General features: G+C 52.3%; 1 protein-coding gene across 1 annotated transcript in view; it reads right to left on the bottom strand.

Moving 5' to 3' along the window:
* Positions 1–19,224, bottom strand: part of LOC107202758 (exocyst complex component 6B) — a 302,495-nt gene that overhangs the window by 88,147 nt on the left and 195,124 nt on the right. Inside the window, 2 exon segments of the mRNA XM_033513902.1 lie at positions 15,375–15,554; positions 17,680–17,820. Of these exon segments, the coding sequence (XP_033369793.1) occupies positions 15,375–15,554; positions 17,680–17,820 (321 nt within the window).

The following is a 19,224-nucleotide window of genomic DNA, read 5'->3' as shown; positions in this document are numbered from 1 at the left end:
ACCCAACCCTCCCAAAATCGTTACCTGCCCCAACCCTCCTGAAATCACCACCCAACCCTCCCAAAATCGTTACCCACCCCAACCCTCCTGAAATCACCACCCAACCCTCCTGAAATCGTTACCCGCCCCACCCTTGGCGGCGGTGCCAGGACTTGTGCCTTGGCACGGGGCGGGAAGCTCCGAGATGTCATCGCGGCCGTCGCCGCTCCTGGAGAGCCCCAGGGGCTGCTCAGAGGAGCCGCCGCGCTCAGCCGGGACGGCTCCAGCCCTGCACTAATTCCCTGATGATTTTCGGGAGTGTGGCAGAAGCGGGGGCGCTCCCAAAGGCTGTCCCTGTGCCAGCGCCCTGAGCGAGCCCTGGTGACATCCTGGTCCTGCTCCCCGGCACGGCTCCAGCCCTGTCTGGATTTCAGGAACAACCTGCCCCGACACCTTGGTCCCTGAGCTCGGGATGAGATCTGGACAGGGAGCAAAGTGCAGGAATGCCACCCTGAGCTGAGCTGTCTGTGGGGAAAGGGGAAAACAAACACCCTGAAGGCATCAATGCTCATTTTCCAAGGTGCCAGAAAACTGAGGAGCTCCAAAGCACATGGAGCAATCCCAGGAACAGCTCTGTGGGGTTACTCTTGATTTAAGACCTTTGCAAATCCCATCAAAACCTGGATTTGCTCTGGGAAGAACAGGGATCACAGGTGAAAGCTGAGAGATCTCCATGGCCAAGATGCCCAAACGCCTCCTTGGTCCAACCTCAGTCAAGCAAAGCCGTTCTGAGGGTGTTATCCCAGAAAAATCCATGGATTTATTGTGTTGTGGCTCAATCTGTTTGTAACCGGGGTCCCGACAATGAATCCCTCTGTCCACGGCTCCTGGTGGAACCTTGGGGTTGCTGTGACACCTCAAGGTGACACTGCCCTCCCCGTGCCACCCAGGATCCCTCTGGACACACAGGAAGGATCCAGAAGGTTCCCTGTGGCCGTTCCAGGCACTGAGAGGGAGGAACAAAACTCCAAAGCTCTCCCAGAATGCATCCAAGGGGCTCATCCCAGAACCCATCCCCACAGGACCCCTGAGGCTGGAAAAGCCCTCCAGGACCACCGACTCCAATCAATGACCGAACCACACCTCGTCCCTGTCCTGAGCACCGAGTGCCACGTCCAGGGGACACCGCCAGGGCTGTCCCAAACCTCTCTGGGCAGTCCCAAACCCCAGAGTCCATGGGCTGCCCCTCACCAAATCCATCCTGCTGGAGGAGATCCACCATGAAATCCTCTTTTTCCATGCACATCCCATCCCTGGGCAGCCCCTGCAGGGAAGGGCTGCGCGGAGGCTCCGGAGCCAGCCCCGCTGCCGGCAGCGTTTGTTTAGAAAGGGCCAATCTGTTACCAATTAGGGAGAGGAAACGCCAAGAGGCTGCCTTGTTAATTAAGGAACTCGCTATCAAAGGACTCATTAAGAGCTACTGAAATGGAATGGTTGTGCAAATAAATACCCATTAATCTTCACGTGCAGTCAGGACTGCGCTGCTGGTCCCCACCGCCCTGCAGGAGCACCTCTGGCTGCCGTGGAATGGTGGAACGGGATGGGCTGGACCCAAAAGATCACCCAGCTCCACCCTGACACCTCCCAGGCTGCTCCGAGCCCTCTCCAGCCGGTCCTTGGGCACTTCCAGGGATCCAGGGGCAGCTTCCCTTCACCTGCTGGTGCCTCCCGCACTGCCCCAAGCCCAGACCAGGTGGGATGTGGTCCCTGAAACCCAAACCCAACCCCTGCCCTAGCACGGAGAACCCTCCCAGAAGCCTCCCAGGAATTAATGCAGCATTTCCATGGAAAACAAACCCTGACAGGCTCCAAGTGCTCTCAGAGTTTCCAATTATTTTTTTTTTTTTTCTTTTTTGCTACCAGCAGAATTCCTTCTTCACCCGCAACGAGCATCAGGGTTGATGCGATTAAGGATATTTAGATGTGCAAATCCAGGGGCTTCAGACAGCAGAAAAACGGGCCAAAAATGGGACTTCTTTGGTATTAAATGTACAGTTTTCTATAAACACCACAAGTTGTCCCCGTAATTTCTTCAACACTGAATTTCCTGCCTTTCCCAATCCATAAGGCAGCACCGGGATGTTTTGCAGAGGATGGAAACGCGGTGGGGAAATAATGAGCAATTGTTTGGTAGCACAAACCCCAGGATAATCCCAGTGGATCCTCTCTCTCTGGCCACGGATGGAGACTTCAGGCCCCGCAGACCTCCCAGGGCTCATCTCCTGCTCCAGAAGCTTCTGGATCCCCTGGCTGCCCCAAATCCCCCTAAACCGGGGGCGAATTCATGAAATCAGCTCTGGAAATTTTTCCTGCCTTTGCCTGTCCTGTCCTGATTTGCCTTTTTTTTTTTAAACAACCGTTCTGCACTCACTGAATGAGGCAGAAAAACCCAAAATCACCCAAAAACACGAACGCTTCCCGAAGTGTCACAGCAAATGAACGATGAGTACTTGTAAATTTTTTAAATATTTCTAGGATGTTTACTTAAAAAATAAACCTTTCTTTAATTGCCCAGAAGTCCATTTTCAACTGGACCAAGTGGGTTTTCATGGATGTTTTTGGTCAGATTTTTTTTTTTTTTTCTGGTTTGTTTTGGGTGTTTTCAGCTTTGTTTTACTTAAAAAAGCCACACAAAACCAAACAAAACCCCTACCAAGAAAAAACAAAAAAGAAGAAAAAAGAAAAGACAACCCAAAAGCTGTGGATCTGCACTCAAGATCCTGCAAAGAAAAGGTTCTCCAGGACAAAGAGGTGCAAAGGAACGAGGGAGAGGCCCAGGCAAGGACGAGCTGATGGATGTGATTGGTTGCCAGTGTCACCCTGAGCTTGGTGGCCTCCAAAGACGTCCCCTGGAGGCTGGAGCTCAGCTGGCACCAATCAGCACCGACCTCTATGGCTGCGGCCCAAATAAACCCAGGGGGTATCAAGAAAACTCTTAATTAATTAATTCTATTTACTCAGCTTTGCAGCAGAGTCATAAAGAACAAACCCCCTTTTTGTCCCTGATTTTGTTTTTATGGAAGGAGGACCGGGAGCGGAGCAATTCCCGGTGTCCAGCTGTGGGCCGGGCTCGGTCGCTCCGCGCTGATGTGACACGTGTGGGACACAAGGGGTGGCTGACGTGTGACCACTAACGGGCCCTGAGTGGCTTCAGCCACGGGCAGACCTGGATTTGATCCCTGGCTCCGTGGAGTCATCCCAGGAGCTGAACACTGCAGCCACTGTGTGGATTTATGGAGCTGGGAAAAGGGAGCCGAGTTAGGAGGTGACGTTCATGCGGGTTTGGGATTTGCCAAGGAAAAGAAGGAGGGAAACCTTCCAGCCAAGGTTGGCTTGTGGGTCAGGACTCCTGGGAACATGGGAATGGCTGCTGGAGGAAGGGGTATTCCTCAACTGTGGATCAACAGGATGCTCCTCAGCCTTGGATCAATGGGATACTCCTCAGCCTTGGATCAATGGGATGCTCCTCAGCCTTGGATCAATGGGATGCTCCTCAGCCTTGGATCCATGGAATACTCCTCAGCCTTGGATCCATGGAATACTCCTCAGCCTTGGACCAATGGAATTCCCCTCAGCCTTGGATCCATGGGATGCTCCTCAGCCTTGGATCAATAGGATGACGCTCAGACTTGGATCAACAGGATGTTCCTCAGTCGTGGATTAATGGGATGATCCTCACCCTTGGATCCATGGAATACTCCTCAACTTTGGACCAATGGGACGCTCCTCAGCCTTGGACCAAAGGGATGCTCCTTGGCCTTTGAGCCATGGATGTTCCTCAGCCTTGGATCCATGGAATAATCCAAGCCTTGGACCAATGGGACGCTCCTCAGCCCTGGATCAATGGGATTTTCCTCAGCCTTGGATCCATGGAATAATCTAAGCCTTGGATCCATGGAATACTCTAAGCCTTGGATCCATGGAATACTCTAAGCCTTGGATCCCTGGGATCCTCCAAGCCTTGGAGCTCCTGATGCCCAGGCTCAAGAGAAGAGAGGCGATGTCCGCAGGGACATTTCTTTGGGCAGGAGTTCTGGAGTCCATCCACACTGGGACACACGGAATGGCCAATGTCAGTGCCACCATGACAGCAGTGCCCCTTCCAACAGCCCCGGCATCCACCCACCACTCCCAGCTGGGACCGGCATCCATGCCCTCATTTCCCAGGAATGTGCCCAGGATCTGCCATTCCAGAGGTGATCCCACCAACCGGAGCTGTGGTTCAGGAGGGGGATGGACGCTCTGGGAGGGATGAACCTTGGGCTGGGCAAGGCTGTGGTCACCCATGGGAGAACCCCCGGCGCCACCGGCAAATCACCAGATTTCAGCAAAGTTTCACCGCTGGAGCTTTTCCTGAGTAAATTCCTGGGATTTTGGCCTTGGCTTTGACCATCCCTATGCCAGTCCAGGAGACAACGCCCCACCACGGAAGGTCTCAGGCTCACCACAGAAAACCTATGGAGAGCAGCACCAATTAACCCAACTCCAAGTGGAATTTGCCTCCTGCAAAGACCAACTCAACTGGAAAACTCCAGAGAGCTGAAAGTGAAGCTGCTCCAACCAACCTGGAAGGCCCCATCCCCTGCTTGACTCGGGATCTCTCCCAGATTCCCGTGGAAGCTGAGCCCGTTTCAGCTGCTGCATTCCAGAGGTGTGGAAAAACCTCCATGGCACGTTCTTTGCCAGAAGCAAACATTTCCCACCTTGATTATATTTTGGGAAAACGGGACCCGGCAACAGGACCAACACACAACAGAGCTGAGCTCCCACCAGAAGCTCAGGGACAACCAGACAACCAAAAATAATAAAAAAAAAACAAAAAGGAAAAGGGGGAAGACAAGAGAAAAGCAAATCCAGCAGTTATCCTCACCACACCAAAAAAAAAACCCACTGCAGCTCGATACAAACCCCTGACGTTCCAATAAAAGAGGAAGAAAACCTTGGCTGTGTCCAAGATGCCCAAGGTCAACAGCTGGAAGTGTTTTGGCTGGAGCCAGGGGAAGCTCAGGGAAGAGGGAAATCACACTGGGGGTGATGGTCACAACCAGCTCCCGCAGACAGGGCTGAAAGGGGCTTTTATTAAAAATATTGAATGCCGTTTCATTCGGTTTGGGGCTTTTTTTGGGGTCTTTAATAATTTGTGGAGTAACCAGCTCCATGGAAAGGTTTTTCCTCTGAAGGAATCAAGAGATGAGAAGCCTGGGAAGCAGAAGCAAAAACACCCAATAGCATAAACACAACTCAAGGAGTTTGGAACCATGGAAAATCGTGGGATTCGGGATATCAGAGGCTCTGGGATAGGAGCAGGGACAATTTGTCCCTCTGTCAGAGTCAATGAGTGACTTCTGCTTTGTTATTTTTGTTAAAAAGGAAAATAAATAACGAGAAGGAGGGGCAGGGGGTGGGGAAGGGAAGCACCTCGGGATGCGGCCACCGAGCACGAGGCAGCTCCTTTGGAGCCTTAAAGAGCCCAGAGTGGGCAGAGGTCTCCTCTGGAAGCTCCACGGCTCGCAGCAAGGCTGGGAAGCTGCTGGAGGAAATTTGGGGATGCACACATGCAAAAATCCAGGGAAACAGAAGATTTCATGATCTCCATCTTCTTCCTCGATCAACATCCAAAGGCAGGGCAGGATATTTTTAACTGAGCGGTTTTTGGGAGTCAAGAACGTGGGAATTGTAGCTCCAAAAGGAGCTGGAGCTTCCAGCTGCTCTCCAGGCTCCTGCCATGCTGCAGGATCTCTCCAGGGACCTCCAGACCAGTCACGGGTGGGAAAGATTCCTGCCAGTCCAGGTTTGGGATGGGACAACATCACACCCTGAGAAACTCCAGGAAATACTCTAGGAATCACTCTAGGAATTACTGTAGGAAGTATTGTAGGAACTACTCCAGGAATTACTCTAGGAATTACAGCCTTTATCCTGGTTTGCCATGGGTTTAACTGCAGACACTCAATAACTACAGAAATACCTGATCCCAACTGTTCCACTAGACTGGAAGTTGAGACTGCCATCAAAATCCCAGAATCCTGGAATGGTTTGTGTTGGAAGAGACCTTAAATCCCATTCACTCCCACCCTGCCATGGCAGGGACACCTCCCACTGTCCCAGGTGGATCCAATGTCCAACCTGGCCTTGGACACTTCCAAGATCCAGGGGCAGCCACAGGAAATCTGGGAATTCCATTCCAGGGCCTCACTGCCCTCACAGGGAAGAATTCCTTCCCAATATTCCATGTGAATTCCCCCTTTTCAACTTGAAGCCAAAACATGCACAAGAAACGCGAAATATTGATAATTATATCATTTTTTTGGTCCTATCCGTGTCTCCCAAGGCTCTCTCCTGGTCTCCATGCCCAGGATCCGAGACTTTCCCAGTTCCTTGATGCAAAGCAGAGCTGTGGCCCGGCCGCAATCGGAGCGCGCGGCTCCAAACTGGAACGAACGAGACCAAAAAATAAAAAAAAAGGGGGAAAAAAATAAAAAATAATAAAAAAATGGACATATTTCATCCTCCTCTTTTGTGGCTTTTATTTTCTTTTGTATTCGCTTTGGGAATAACATTCTTTCCATTGGGAAGAGCCTGATTTTCCATTAAATACAAAGCAGCTGCCATTTTGGAAACAAAAAGCTGATTAAATACAGATTCTTTTTTTATTTTTTCCCTTGCTTATGAAGAGCAAGAACCACGTTTGTTTCTGCTGATTTATCGTGGCAAAGCTGCCAATTACGGCAGCAGGAAAACTTAAAGAGAGGGACTCGAATCGCTCCATCTTCCTGAAGTAATTTTGTAATTACAATTCGATGTCAGAGAAAAATAAAAAAAGGAAAGATCCAGAAGTTTGGAGCGCTCTCCCTCCCTCTGGAACAGCGACCCTGGGGGTTCCTCACCCTCTGCACACACAGGGATGCTCCAGATTCCCCGTTTACGCAGGTTCCCGCCCGTTGGGATGCCGGGGGAAGGCTCGGCACGTTGGGGTGACGTGCGGGGCCCCGAGGAGACGCAACCGCTGCCCCACTGCGGGCCCAGATGTTGAACAGACTGGAAAAAAGGATGAGCTCCAAGGAAAAATCCCAAGCCACCCACTCCATTGCTACTCCATGAGCCAGCAAAGCTCCATCCAAGAGGTTTTTGCAAGCAAACCCGAGTGACCAACAGAAGCAGCGTCCAAACCTTCAGCTCATTTTGTCTTTTCCCAAAAAACTGAATCGTATCTGAAATTTCCATTTCAAAACTGAGGTGTTATAGCTAAAAACCAGGGAGAAGATGGATAAAACCAGGGAGAAGATGGATAAAACCAGGGAGAAGATGGATAAAACCAGAGAAAAGATGGATAAAACCAGGGAGAAGATGGATAAAGCAGCTTTACAGGGGAAAGCTGTAGGAATTAGTGATTGGTTTTTAATTAACCCATCCGGCTCTCCTGATTTCTTGCCCTCCATGAAACCCAATAAAAAAAACTCCAGATGATCATGAGAATTCCATAGGGATCTGCATTTTGAGACGTTTTTCCCTGCTCCTGACATTCCATCGACCCAAGGCTGTGAGATCCAGGGAAAACATTTGTGGAGAGGGATGGTCACAAAGCCATCTTCACCCACAGTGGTGGCCATGGTGACAATCCTGAGCACCTGACTTTTCTGGGACCCCCCAAAGGTTTGGGCTCCTCTGGGGCAGCTGGGGCTCCTCCCATGGATGGGTTAAGGAAGGTGGGGAGAGCTTTGGAAGCTGTTCATGGATGTCCCTCTCCCCATTCCCAACTTAAGAGCCTTGGGAGAGCAGTGGATGAAACAAGAGGAAAGCAGAAAATCACAAATGCTGTGATTTGCCCTGAATTTCCTGAAGGGTGGAAGAATCCCAACCCAAACTTCATCTCCTGATGGGATTTCTGGAAGGTCCAGGCTGAGACTCCAGAGCAGGAAGGAGAAGACACGTTTGGGTTCCATACACCAAGACTGGAATTTCAGCTGCCAAATTCCCTGTGCCACACGTTCCTTACGGATGGAGGTGCAGGCAAGAGGAAGCACCCAACAACTTCCTCAATCCCAGTCTGGAAAACAAAATTCCAACCATGCCGAGGCGACTCCACCTACGGAAGCACGTGCTGGTTTAAAGGAATTATGGGATTGGGCATTTTAGCTTCCATTAATTTTCCAACTGCTGAAAGCAGACAAGGAAACCTTGGAATTCCAGATAACCTGGCTTGGCCAGACCCGAGTTTACAGAGCTCCCAGGTTCATCAGGGGCCAGCCTGCCCCATCCAGCACTACGGAATCCATGGGATCTGGACACTCTGCTCCTTGCTTTAAAGCACCACCAGCTCCTGTTTCGACCCCTCCATCCTGACAAATATTTGGGATTCTGGAGGCACCGGAGAAACCAGGAACGGGCTGCTCCAGCCACCAGTCCATCCTCTCCCCTGCAGGGCATCCCTGTTTTACAGGAATTCTGCTGAATGTTCATCCAGGCCAAGCAATCCCCTAAAAGATTTGGATCACCTCTGGAGCGGAAAGCCCCAGACATGGAAGATTCTGGATGCTGCTCATGCCCTGACCATGTCTGCATCCCGCTTTTTTTTACATTTAAACTTCCAGGATTAGCCACAACGACTTCCCACCGGACAAATTAATCCCTGCTAAAATTCCTCCTTTGTCCTGCTACTTTGAGCGATCCCGTTTTTATTTTTCCATCTCTCCCGTGATTTATTCCCGCCAATTAATCCCAACTAGGCAGAGAACGGAAAATTAGGAGGGATAAAAGGAAAACTGGGATTTGCTGCCGTTAAGAACAAGCCTAAGAGCAGGCTGGCAAAGCCCCTCCATATAAAGGGATTACTCCATCCCTGACCCTTTCCAGGGGAGCTCCAGGTATTATTTTCCATTGATTTACCTTAATGGAAGTAATGCCCCCCTCTCCGTAGGAAGCTGACTCCAGAGCTGTCTAGGCACTGGATCCAATTAAAGGAATAAATACATCTGGCTTCTAAGCAGCTCCAAGCCTGGAAAAGCCAGGGGGAAAAGGGCTTTTTGCATCTCTCCCTGTTGGGCTAGGCCCTGAGGACAGCACGGAGGATGCCTGACATCCAACACCGCTCCTGGAAACCCCTGGCTGCAGGGAATGCCGGGAGCATCCCGGCTTTGATGGGAGCCGGCCCGGGATTGCTTTAACAAGGCTCCGTCTCTCCAGGAGCCGACGTTGACTCAGAAACCCCCCAGGTGCCTGGAGCCTGCAAATAGTCCAGGCTCAGCCAGGCTCAGCTTCCAGGGAAAGAGACACAAGCATCCCACCGGAGCAGGGAACACCGGCTGGAATTCCCATGGAGAGCAGGGAATCAAGGCTGGAAAGCAGAAGCAGCGTCCAGGCTCTGACTGTGACAAGGCCTCAGAATTCCCAGGTGGGTTTTGCTCCCTGGGTTTGGCAGCAGAGCAAACAAGGCGGCTGCAGAGCACTTTGTTTGCCGCCTTATCCCCGGAAATGCCGCGGGTTTTCCTCCCGCGCGTGGGACAAGCAGAGATGACAACCCCAGGGGGCTGCTGGAGCAGAAGGAAGGTCTGAAAGGCTCCTTGGCTCCTTTTTGCTGCTGATTGGCCAAATCCCAACTGGGAGCTGGCACGTGTCAAGAATCCACATTATTTTCTGGAGAAAACCATGGAATCCCAGAATGGTTTGGGATGGAAGGGAGGTTAAAGATGATCCTGTTCCACCCCCTGCCATGGCAAAGACACCTCCCGCTGTCCCAGGTGGCTCCAAGTCCCCTCCAGCCCGGCTTTGGACACTTCCACTCCAGTCTGAGGGAAGGCTTAGTGTTCCAGTCCCTCAAACCAGGAGGAATTTCCAGCTGGAATTCCCATGGGGAATTTCTCTGAACAAAGAGCAAGGATTTTACAAACATCTTTTCCCTCTGGAGCAGAGTGTGAGGATCTCATCCAGGATTCCCTAACATCAGGCATTCCCCCTAATTCCCTGTGGAGTTAGGTACTCGAGGGCGATAATGGGAGCCATTTCCATGCTCTAAAACCAACAAATTAGTGAAACCCTTTCCTCTGGTCTCCAATTAATCCCAGAGTTATTTATCCCATTGATCCCAACTTCCATCCTTTCCTTTCCTCCTGGCTGACACAAAGGACATTTCTGGTCCGGCTGCCCGCCGAGGCAGGAGGCAGGAGCGGAGCAGAGGCGCAGGACACGGTGCCCGGTACTCACCGACACGGGGGAGTGGACATGTCCCTGTCCCTACAGAGGACAGCACAGCACATCAGGCTGCAGGCCATAGCACGGCAGAGCAACAGCACCAAGGAGCCCAAAGGTCACCAGAGGTGCCCACAACCCCCCGACGCTCACAAGGATTGGGAAAGAAAAATGAGGGTTCCTGGGAGCTGCCTGGAGGAGGATAAAGTGCCACAAGGGTTTTGTTGTCATTCTGTCACAGAATCCTAGAAAGGGTTGGGTTGGAAGGGACCTTAAAGACCTGATCCAAACATCTCCCATTATCCCAGCTGGATCCAAGCCCCAGCGTCCAGCCTGGCCTTGGGCACTGCCAGGGATCCAGGGGCAGCCGGAGGAAATCTGGGAATTCCATCCCAGGCAGGAATTCCTTCCCAAGATCCCATCCATCCCTGCCCTCTGGCAGTGGAAGCCATTCCCTGTGTCCTGTCCCTCCAGGCCTTGTCCCCAGTCCCTCTCCAGCTCTCCTGCCCTGCACGTCACCATCCCACCTGCAGGATCATCAAACCCCGGGAGGGACAGCTGGGATGGGCTCCAGCAGGGCTTGCTCAGCTCTGGGGAGTTATTTAAGCACAGACTGGACTTGTGCAAAGCCAGGGGTGACTCTGGTGCTCCTGAGATGTTTTCCTGATGGTTATTTTCCACTTGGGTCCCTCCCAGCGCGGCCGAGGCTGTGGTTGGTGCAAAGTTCACGGCATTTCGCTTCCATGCACAGGGCCTTGGCTTATAAATATTCCAGAGGGATTTGACTTTTCAAATAAAAACACAGGCAATCGTTCTCTTTGGAAAGAAAATAAACACTTGCAAAGCTCTTTCTACCAGAGCAAGAGCTGCCGGGGCCGTTCGTTCGCGAGGGGGGAGAGATGCCAAGAGAAGGCAAAAAACCGTCACGGCTCCAGCTGAAATCTGTGCCTGCCATCTGGCAAAAATAAGCAGAAAAGGGGAAAAAAAAAATAGGGAAAAAAAAACCCAAAACCCCCACTGCAGAGGGTTCACACTGAAGTGCTCAGCGGCAGAGGTTTGGATTTGTTGGATCGCTGAAAGATTGCTTCCCCTTCCCAGGTCAGCCTCACCTCTTGACCTGCCCTGATTCCCTTCCAAAGGAGGTTATCGAGATACAAGACTAACAGAGGATTAAAGGAAACTGAAAATAAAAACAAAACACCCCCCCCTCCTTCCCCCAGCCCCGCTCCCCTCCCCCAAGAAAACATCCTTGCTTTGTTAACCTGACAGTTCAGGGGAGGTGTTGACACAACCCTCCATCTCTGAGGAGCTTAATGTCAACAAATCAGTGTGTTTGGAGTAGCCCTGTCAATGCCATTTACATTAACTTGTCCAACAAGAAATAAAAACAACAATCAGCCATCAAAGACAAAAGGCTTTTTCAGTCATTCTTTGCAAAGTCTTAGGCTGGAAATACTCATTTTTGGAGGCCGTGGCCCTTTGCTTGCTGAAAACCAGAAACCACCTTTTTTTTTTTTCCTTTTTTTTTTCTTTTTTTTTTTTTCTTTTTAAGGCCTAAAATACTTTTTGTACTAAAATTTTTGTTTGTTTTCACCCTTAAAAAGAAGAGGTTTTTCTTTTGAAGGGGACCCGAGCATCCCATATTAATGAGCTCCACAGCAGCAGCAGCAGCAGGAACCGACTCTCCCTGGTTAACGCAGGAAGAGGGCGGCCTCGGGAGCCAAATGTTAATTATGCTTTGATTCCCATCAGCGTTTTATTTGCTCAGAGACATTTTTGGGCACTTAGTGGAGCGTTTTGGAATGGTGGCTCCAAACCACCATGACCGTTTCATGCAGCACTGGCATGCACCAAAACCCCGGGAAGTTCTCCGTGAACTTTTCCTGCCCCCCGGCACACGCTGTCCCCACGGCGCTGGCGTCCCCCAGAAAACTGCAACGCGCAAAGAAATTCCAGCAATTCCCAAAAACAAGTGGTTTCCATCATCTCCCACAACGGCAAAGGAAAAATTTGGGATTGCAAGGCCTAGAAAAAGCGCAGCCTCTTTAGGCCGCTGCTCCAGCCGGGATTTTGGGCCGGGTTGTTTTTGCCACAGAGGCGGTGGAGGCCTCACCCCTGGAAAAATCCAAGGCCATGGCTCAGGACATCTAGATCCAGTTGAAGATGTCCCCCCAGGAAAGCACAACGTGCTAACAGATTCCAGGGATTCCCAAAACCAAGTGGTTTCCGTCATCTCCCACAATGGCAAAGGAAAAAATTTGGGATTGCAGCTCCTGCTTGAGCTCCAGAGAAAATGGAAACTCTTCAGGCCGCTGCTCCAGGCAGGGGTTTGGGCTGGGCTGTTTTTGCTGGGTGCCCAGAGAAACGGTGGAGGGAAAATCCCTGGAAAAACGCGAGGCTGTGGCTCTGGAAAACCTGATCCAGTTGAAGATGTCCCTGCTTACTGCAGGGCCTTGGGGGAGGTGGCCTTCAAGGGCCCCTTCCAGCCCAAACTGCTCAATACAACAATTCCAGGATTCCCAAGAAACACAGGAAAAATTCAGCCCAAAGGGGGAAACATAAACCCAAATCCCAAATCCTGGCTCAGATTCCCTTCAGCTCCTTTCACCCCCTCCCTCTCCAAGGCTGAGTCCCAAGGATCTCCCAAGGCCACTGGGGCCTCCCTGGGGCAGCTGGAGCCGTGACCCCGAGAGGTTTTCCTGCAGCTCCGTGGGGACAATGGGATTCCTCAGCCCTGTCACGGCGCGTTTCTGCAGCCTCAGGACTTTGGGCTCAGCTCTTTCCCGTGATGGGGCTTTTTGGAGGTGGAATTTTAGCCCAGGAACTCCGACATGCCCGGGCTGAGGCTCCCTGATGGGCAGGCAGAGGCGTCATTCCAGCTGGGACAAAAGGGAGCAACAAACCTGCACCTCCCGACACCAGGGGAACACCTTTCACTTGGCCAAAATCCCGTCAATTCAATGGGAATCAGCTCTGGAAGATGAGGGCATTTCCAAAGCAGGAAAGGAGAACAGGAATGGGTGGTGCTCTGAGGACACCTCATCATCCCAGCATGGGACACAGTCCTGGAGCTACTGGAGCTGTGGAAGTCCTGGATTTTATGGGAACCAGGATGAAAACTCATCTCAAACAGGGCAGCAGCTCCTCTCAGACCCCAAAACTCTCCTGCTTTATCTCCAGTCACACCTCTCGTGCTGATGGACTGGGATGGGTTTGGACCAGCTCCACCCTGTCCCCAGAGCCCTGAATATCCTCCTAGAGCTGGAATTCCCCCTTTTTGGAAATGTTCCTTCGCCCCTCTCGGTCTTTCCTTCCCCAGCTGACGCTCATCCCACATTTTTGGTGCTTCAACAAACACCTCCATCATTTCCTGCATGGCTTTGGACAACACCTTGATCTCCTGCACTCCAGCAGCAAAGCCCTGGAATTTCAGTGTGCTCCTACATCAGCCACTGGAAAAACTTCCTGAACCCTGGCAGGATGAAGAACCTGGACACCAAAGGATGTGGAGGCCTTTGGGATGCAGCCTGGTCCTTCCTGGCTTGCTCTCACCCACCCTTTGGGTGATCCACCAGCAGCAAAAGGAAAAAAAAACTCCCACCAATGCTAAAAAATCCCAAAGCTGCAGCTCCCACAAGGCCTTGAACCAGACCTGCAGCTGCCCAAACCAGGCTGAGGTGCCTCCAAACCCTGCCCAGGCTTTGGGGCTGCCCAGCAAAGCCCAGCTTCTCCTCAGCTGGGGCTTTTCTAACCCAGCTTGGGAAGACAAAAGGCTGCTTCGATCTGTCCTGGTGCTTTTTAGACCAACTCGAGTCCTCCCAGCCTCCAAACCAAGCCTGCCTGGCTCCAAAAGGAAACATTAATATTTAAGGAAGATAAATCACTCCTGGCCCACCTCATAAATCACTGTGGGCATCTCCCCCCAGCTCATCTCTGCTGCTTCATGCTCCGGTGCTGAGACCAATCTCCCTGTCAGATTCCATTACTGGCTCCCGAGTATTCCCAGTGTGATGGGTGGAAGGCTCCAGGTGCTAAACCAAGGAGAAATCTTGCCATTTCCAGCCTCTCCTGGCTCTGGAAGGCACCTGCCACAGCACACTTGGACATTTGGGACAAACCTGTCCAGGATCCGAGTCCTGCCCAGGAGGCAACACCTGATTTATCCGTGGATTTGCCGGTTTGTCCTGCTGATAACAGAGCTGGGAAAGCCACTTCTCCTCACCACAGGAAATCCTTCTGGGGGCTTCTTCCCCCCAGGAAATCAGCCTGAGCTCCCCCTGCTCCCAGACCTCTGCTGGGATGGGGATACCCAAGGACACGAGGCTGCAGTTTGGGGGTGCAGGACCTCCCAAATCAGCTCCTTCCCGAGGAGAATCCCAGGGCACGGACACAGTGAAGGAAGCTGCCACTGGGGAATATTAAATCTTCCCTTCCTGTTTATTCCCAGCTCGTGAAAGCAGCAAACAAATCCCAGTTTTGTTAAAGAAAGGAAGATGTGAGATTGCTTTTAGAACAACCACAGAGTTCAGGGGATTTGCTGTTTCAAAATAACCTGCTGATCCCAGCTCCTCCCGAGAGTGTATCCACACAAGCTCAGAACAAATCCCATTCAGAGGAGGAAAAAAAGCTGCTGGAGCAAAAAGGAACCTCCCTGGTGATTGGATTTTTCCTACCAATGAGACACCACTCAGCTGACTGCAAAAAGCAACATAAAGCACATTTCTGATGGCAACAGCAGCATAAACACAGGGACTTGAGACAGCAGAGGGAAGAAAGAAACATATGGTGCCTTCCAAGGGAGCAATATTGGGATGGGAGGCATCAGGGACCTGACAAACACTTGGAAATGCAGCTGTAGTTTGAGTAACACACCCATAGGCTGGATTTTTCTGGGAAAAAAAAAATCCTGGATGGCCATGAACTGGAAGTTAAAATATCTAAAATGCAGGTGGGGAATAAATTACGATCCTGCTGGCAGGTGGTGGAGCTTCCATCCCACAAAATACGACTTGCAAATCATTGGGAGAGTCCTACTGGAGCCCAGATTGTGGTGGCAGGTGAAACACCTGTGGAATTGTTCCTCCATCCTCCCCAGCACACCCCAGCGAGTCCCCAGGGCCGCCCAGGGCGGGAGGGAGGGAAGGGCTCACCGGGAGGTGGGTGAACACGGCGAAGGTGCTGCGCAGGAAGCCGATGAGATCCACCAGGTAGTCGCTGGCCCGGCTGCCCGGCTCCGGGGCCATCCAGTCGTAGTCTGCCAGCTGCAGGAACTGGTCAATCTTCTGGTTGAGGTTGGTGTAGATCTCCTCCTCAGCGGCGTGCCGGGCGTCCTGGGAATGAGACACGGTGTGGGATGGGGGCTCCTCACAAGAAAAATCCCACATGGGATGGGGGCTCCACATCACTGAAATCCCATATGGGATGGGAGCTCCTCACCTCTGGGATCCCACACAGGAAGGGAGCTCCACCCTACTGAAATCCCACATGGGATGGGGGCTCCACCCTACTGAAATCCCTCATGGGATGGGGGCTCCTCACCATTGAGACCCCATGTGGGATGGGGGCTTCTCACAAGCAAAATCCCACATGGGATGGGGGCTCCACATCACTGAAATCCCGTATGGGATGGGGGCTCCTCACCTCTGGGATCCCACATGGGATAGGGGCTCCACCCTACTGAAATCCCATGTGGGATGGGGGGTCCTCACCACTGAGACCCCACATGGGATGGGGGCTCCTCACCTCTGAGGTCCCATGTGGGATGAGGGCTCCTCACCATTGAGACCCCATGTGGGATGGGGGCTTCTCACAAGCAAAATCCCACATGGGATGGGAGCTCCACACCTCTGAGATCCCACACAGGAAGGGAGCTCCACCCTACTGAGATCCCACATGAGATGGGGATTCCTCACAAGCAAAATCCCACATGGGATGAGGGCTCCTCACCATTGAGACCCCATGTGGGATGGAAGCTCCTCACAAGCAAAATCCCACATTGGATGGGAGCTCCACACCTCTGAGATCCCACACAGGAAGGGAGCTCCACACCACTGAGATCCCACATAGGATGGGGGCTCCTAACAAGCAAAATCCCACATGAGATGGGAGCTCCACACCTCTGAGACCCTATGTGGGATGAGGGCTCCTCACAAGCAAAATCCCACATGGGAAGGGAGCTCCACCCTACTGAAATCCCTCATGGGAAGGGAGCTCCACACCACTGAGACCCCATATGGGATGGGGGCTCCTCATCACTGAAATCCCACATGGGATGGGAGATCCACACCACTGAGACCTGACATGGCATGGGAGCTCCCCCCTACTGAAATCCCACATGGGATGGGGGCTCCTCACCACTCAAATCCCACATGGGATGGGAGCTCCACCCTACTGAAATCCCACATGGCATGGGAGCTCCACCCTACTGAAATCCCACATGGGATGGGAGCTCCACCCTACTGAAATCCCACATGGGATGGGAGCTCCTCACCACCCTCTAATGGGGCAGGAGCTTCACCCAACCTTTAGGCCGGGAGGTGACACAACCCCACAGCTCAAGGAGGCAGCCACGAGGCTGCTGCAGGCTGCGGCTGGTGGGACAGGAGCAGCAGGTGGTGGTGAGCAGGATGGAGCTGGATCCTGCCCCTGCTGTGACCTAAGGGCAGCTCCAGAGGGGCTGGAGCAGAGGTTGGCGGCAATGGTGGGAACCTGGCTGGTGACACCGAGGTTGTGGTTCAGGCCCTGGGTGGGCGGTGCAGGAGCTGATGATCCTTGTGGGTCCCTACAGCTCCGAACATCCCGTGATCCTGAGACGGGAGAGGAACATTCCCCATGGAAACCCCACCAAACACAGGGCAGGGCTGGGGTTCAGGAGCCTCCCTGCCAGAGGAAGGGCAAACAGGTGGAAAATTCCAGGATGGACTTCCCTGGGAACACCAGCCTGGGTTACCCCGAGGCAAAGCCTCACCAAAGCAATTCCTGCTGTTCCCACCTCTGGATCTCCACGGGACACAACTCAGACACCCCACTCAACCCAGCCAGATCCCATAAAGCATCGGGATGAACGCTCCTGGAGTGGGATTTAAAGGCTGGAAAATCTGGGAGTTCCTGTCAGCCCCGATTTTTAGGGGATAATGCAAAAAAGGAGTGGAAAGATGGAGAAATACAAATTCTGGGTGGAAGAGGAGCCTGGTGTCCATGACACAGCACTCCAACAGCACAGCGAGGATTTATTTAAATAAGAAATAAATTACCAGGCTTTAGTTTAAAATCTCCTTAATCCTTCAGCTAATTAGGGCTGTAAGTTAAGGAGAAAACCTCCCATGATCTCGACAGGAGCAACGCTCCTGAGGACAAACCCAAAGCCGTGGCGCAACCTTCCCAAAATAGGCCTGAATTATCCTTGGGCTCAGCCCAGCAGATCCCTCCCGGGCGGGGAGCCCCCGCCCCACTCACCTTGAAGGTGGTGGTCCCGTAGAGCTTGGTGGTGTGGACGGTTTCGGGGAGGACGTTGGTGATGTTGGTGATGAACTCCTCCAGGAACTTGCAGGATTTCTCCAGGTGGGTGGTGTTGATGATGATCTGGACGAGCTGGGAAGGCAAGGAAGGGTTTCAGCCCCGCTGCCAGGTGAAGGGATGCCAATTCCATGGAATCCTGGCGTGAAAAGCTGACGCTGTGCAAACACCCCGAGCTTTGATACAGGCTCCAGTCTCTCCCCCTTGAACAACACCTAAATCCAAGATAATTTTGGGGGGGAGGCATTTCCCATGACAGCCACTAATACCACGGGAGGCGATTTTATTTTTTTGGAAGGACTTTCCTACATTGAGCTGTCACTCAGGGCTCCCTAAAAAACTGCCAGGACACATCAGGAGGCTCCTGGCTGCCGCTGAACCCGAAAAAGAACCCACACTTGAGTGACACCGAGCAGCATCACACGGGCCCTGAACAAAGGAACCACGAGGTTTGGCTCTGGCAGGTGTGGGGTGGGCAGATCTCTGCCAGCCCCCGGGGCAGCAGAACGCCCTGGGTTGGTGTCATTTCACTGCTGGAGCGTGGCGGGGCTGTCTGGAGCCACCTCCCGTGCAGGAAGGGTTTGGAAACGCTCCCAAATCTGAGGGAGATTGGATTCATCAGCGATTTCCAAGGGGCAGGCGCAGAAATTGCGGAGTGACTCCACGAAGGTCCCAGCACTGGCGCTGGTGGTGTCAGAAAGGTGGTGGTGACACCTCGGGAGGTTCAGCCTGGACACTGGGAAGGAAAAGAGGCACTGGAAAAGGTGCAGAACTGGAATACGGTGTCCAGAGGAGCTGTGGGATGTCTGAGAGAAAGGAAAAGTCGGGAAGGGAAAGCCACAGTTGACATGATCCAAGGCAGCAATAATTAATTAAACAATTAATAATTCCTTGGTCAACACCAGCACACAGAGGTCACACCTGCCCTGGGGACCTGCAGACTTACATGGATTAAAATCATCAGAAACCTGATTTTGTAGAGAGAAAAGGATGGAGCACAGAGAAAATCCCACATTAGGGTTTGTGCTGCAGCAACGTGCTGAACCCACTCAAACATCGCCTGGAAACGAGGATTGCTGCCCCATTCCCTCACATTTCCACCTTGGATCTTCCCTGGCCCTCCCTGAAGTCCTCTGACTTTCATTCAGATTCCAAAAAATGAAGAGAGCAAAATTCACAACCAAAAGCAAAGAAACCTCTTCACTTTGCCATAATCCAAAGTTCCCGGCTCTGTCCAAAAACCCTGAACAGTTCCATTGTTTTCATATTTCATATCCCAATATTTCATGGAATGCTCCAAACCAGCACCTCCAAAGGTGCTTGAAGGAGCTCCAAGGGACCTCCTGTCACCCTGCCCTGGAATCCCACAATCCAGGAATGGTTTGGATGGGAAGGGACCTCAAAGATGATCTAATTCCACCTCCAACACTTCCCACGATCCCAGCTGGATCCAATCCCAATGTCCAACCCGGCCTTGGGCATTCC

Source organism: Parus major, chromosome 4, assembly GCF_001522545.3.
Source record: "Parus major isolate Abel chromosome 4, Parus_major1.1, whole genome shotgun sequence".
Lineage (NCBI taxonomy): Eukaryota > Metazoa > Chordata > Aves > Passeriformes > Paridae > Parus > Parus major.
Note: the sequence above shows the minus strand (reverse complement) of the source record. Positions and strands in the feature narration are given on the sequence as shown.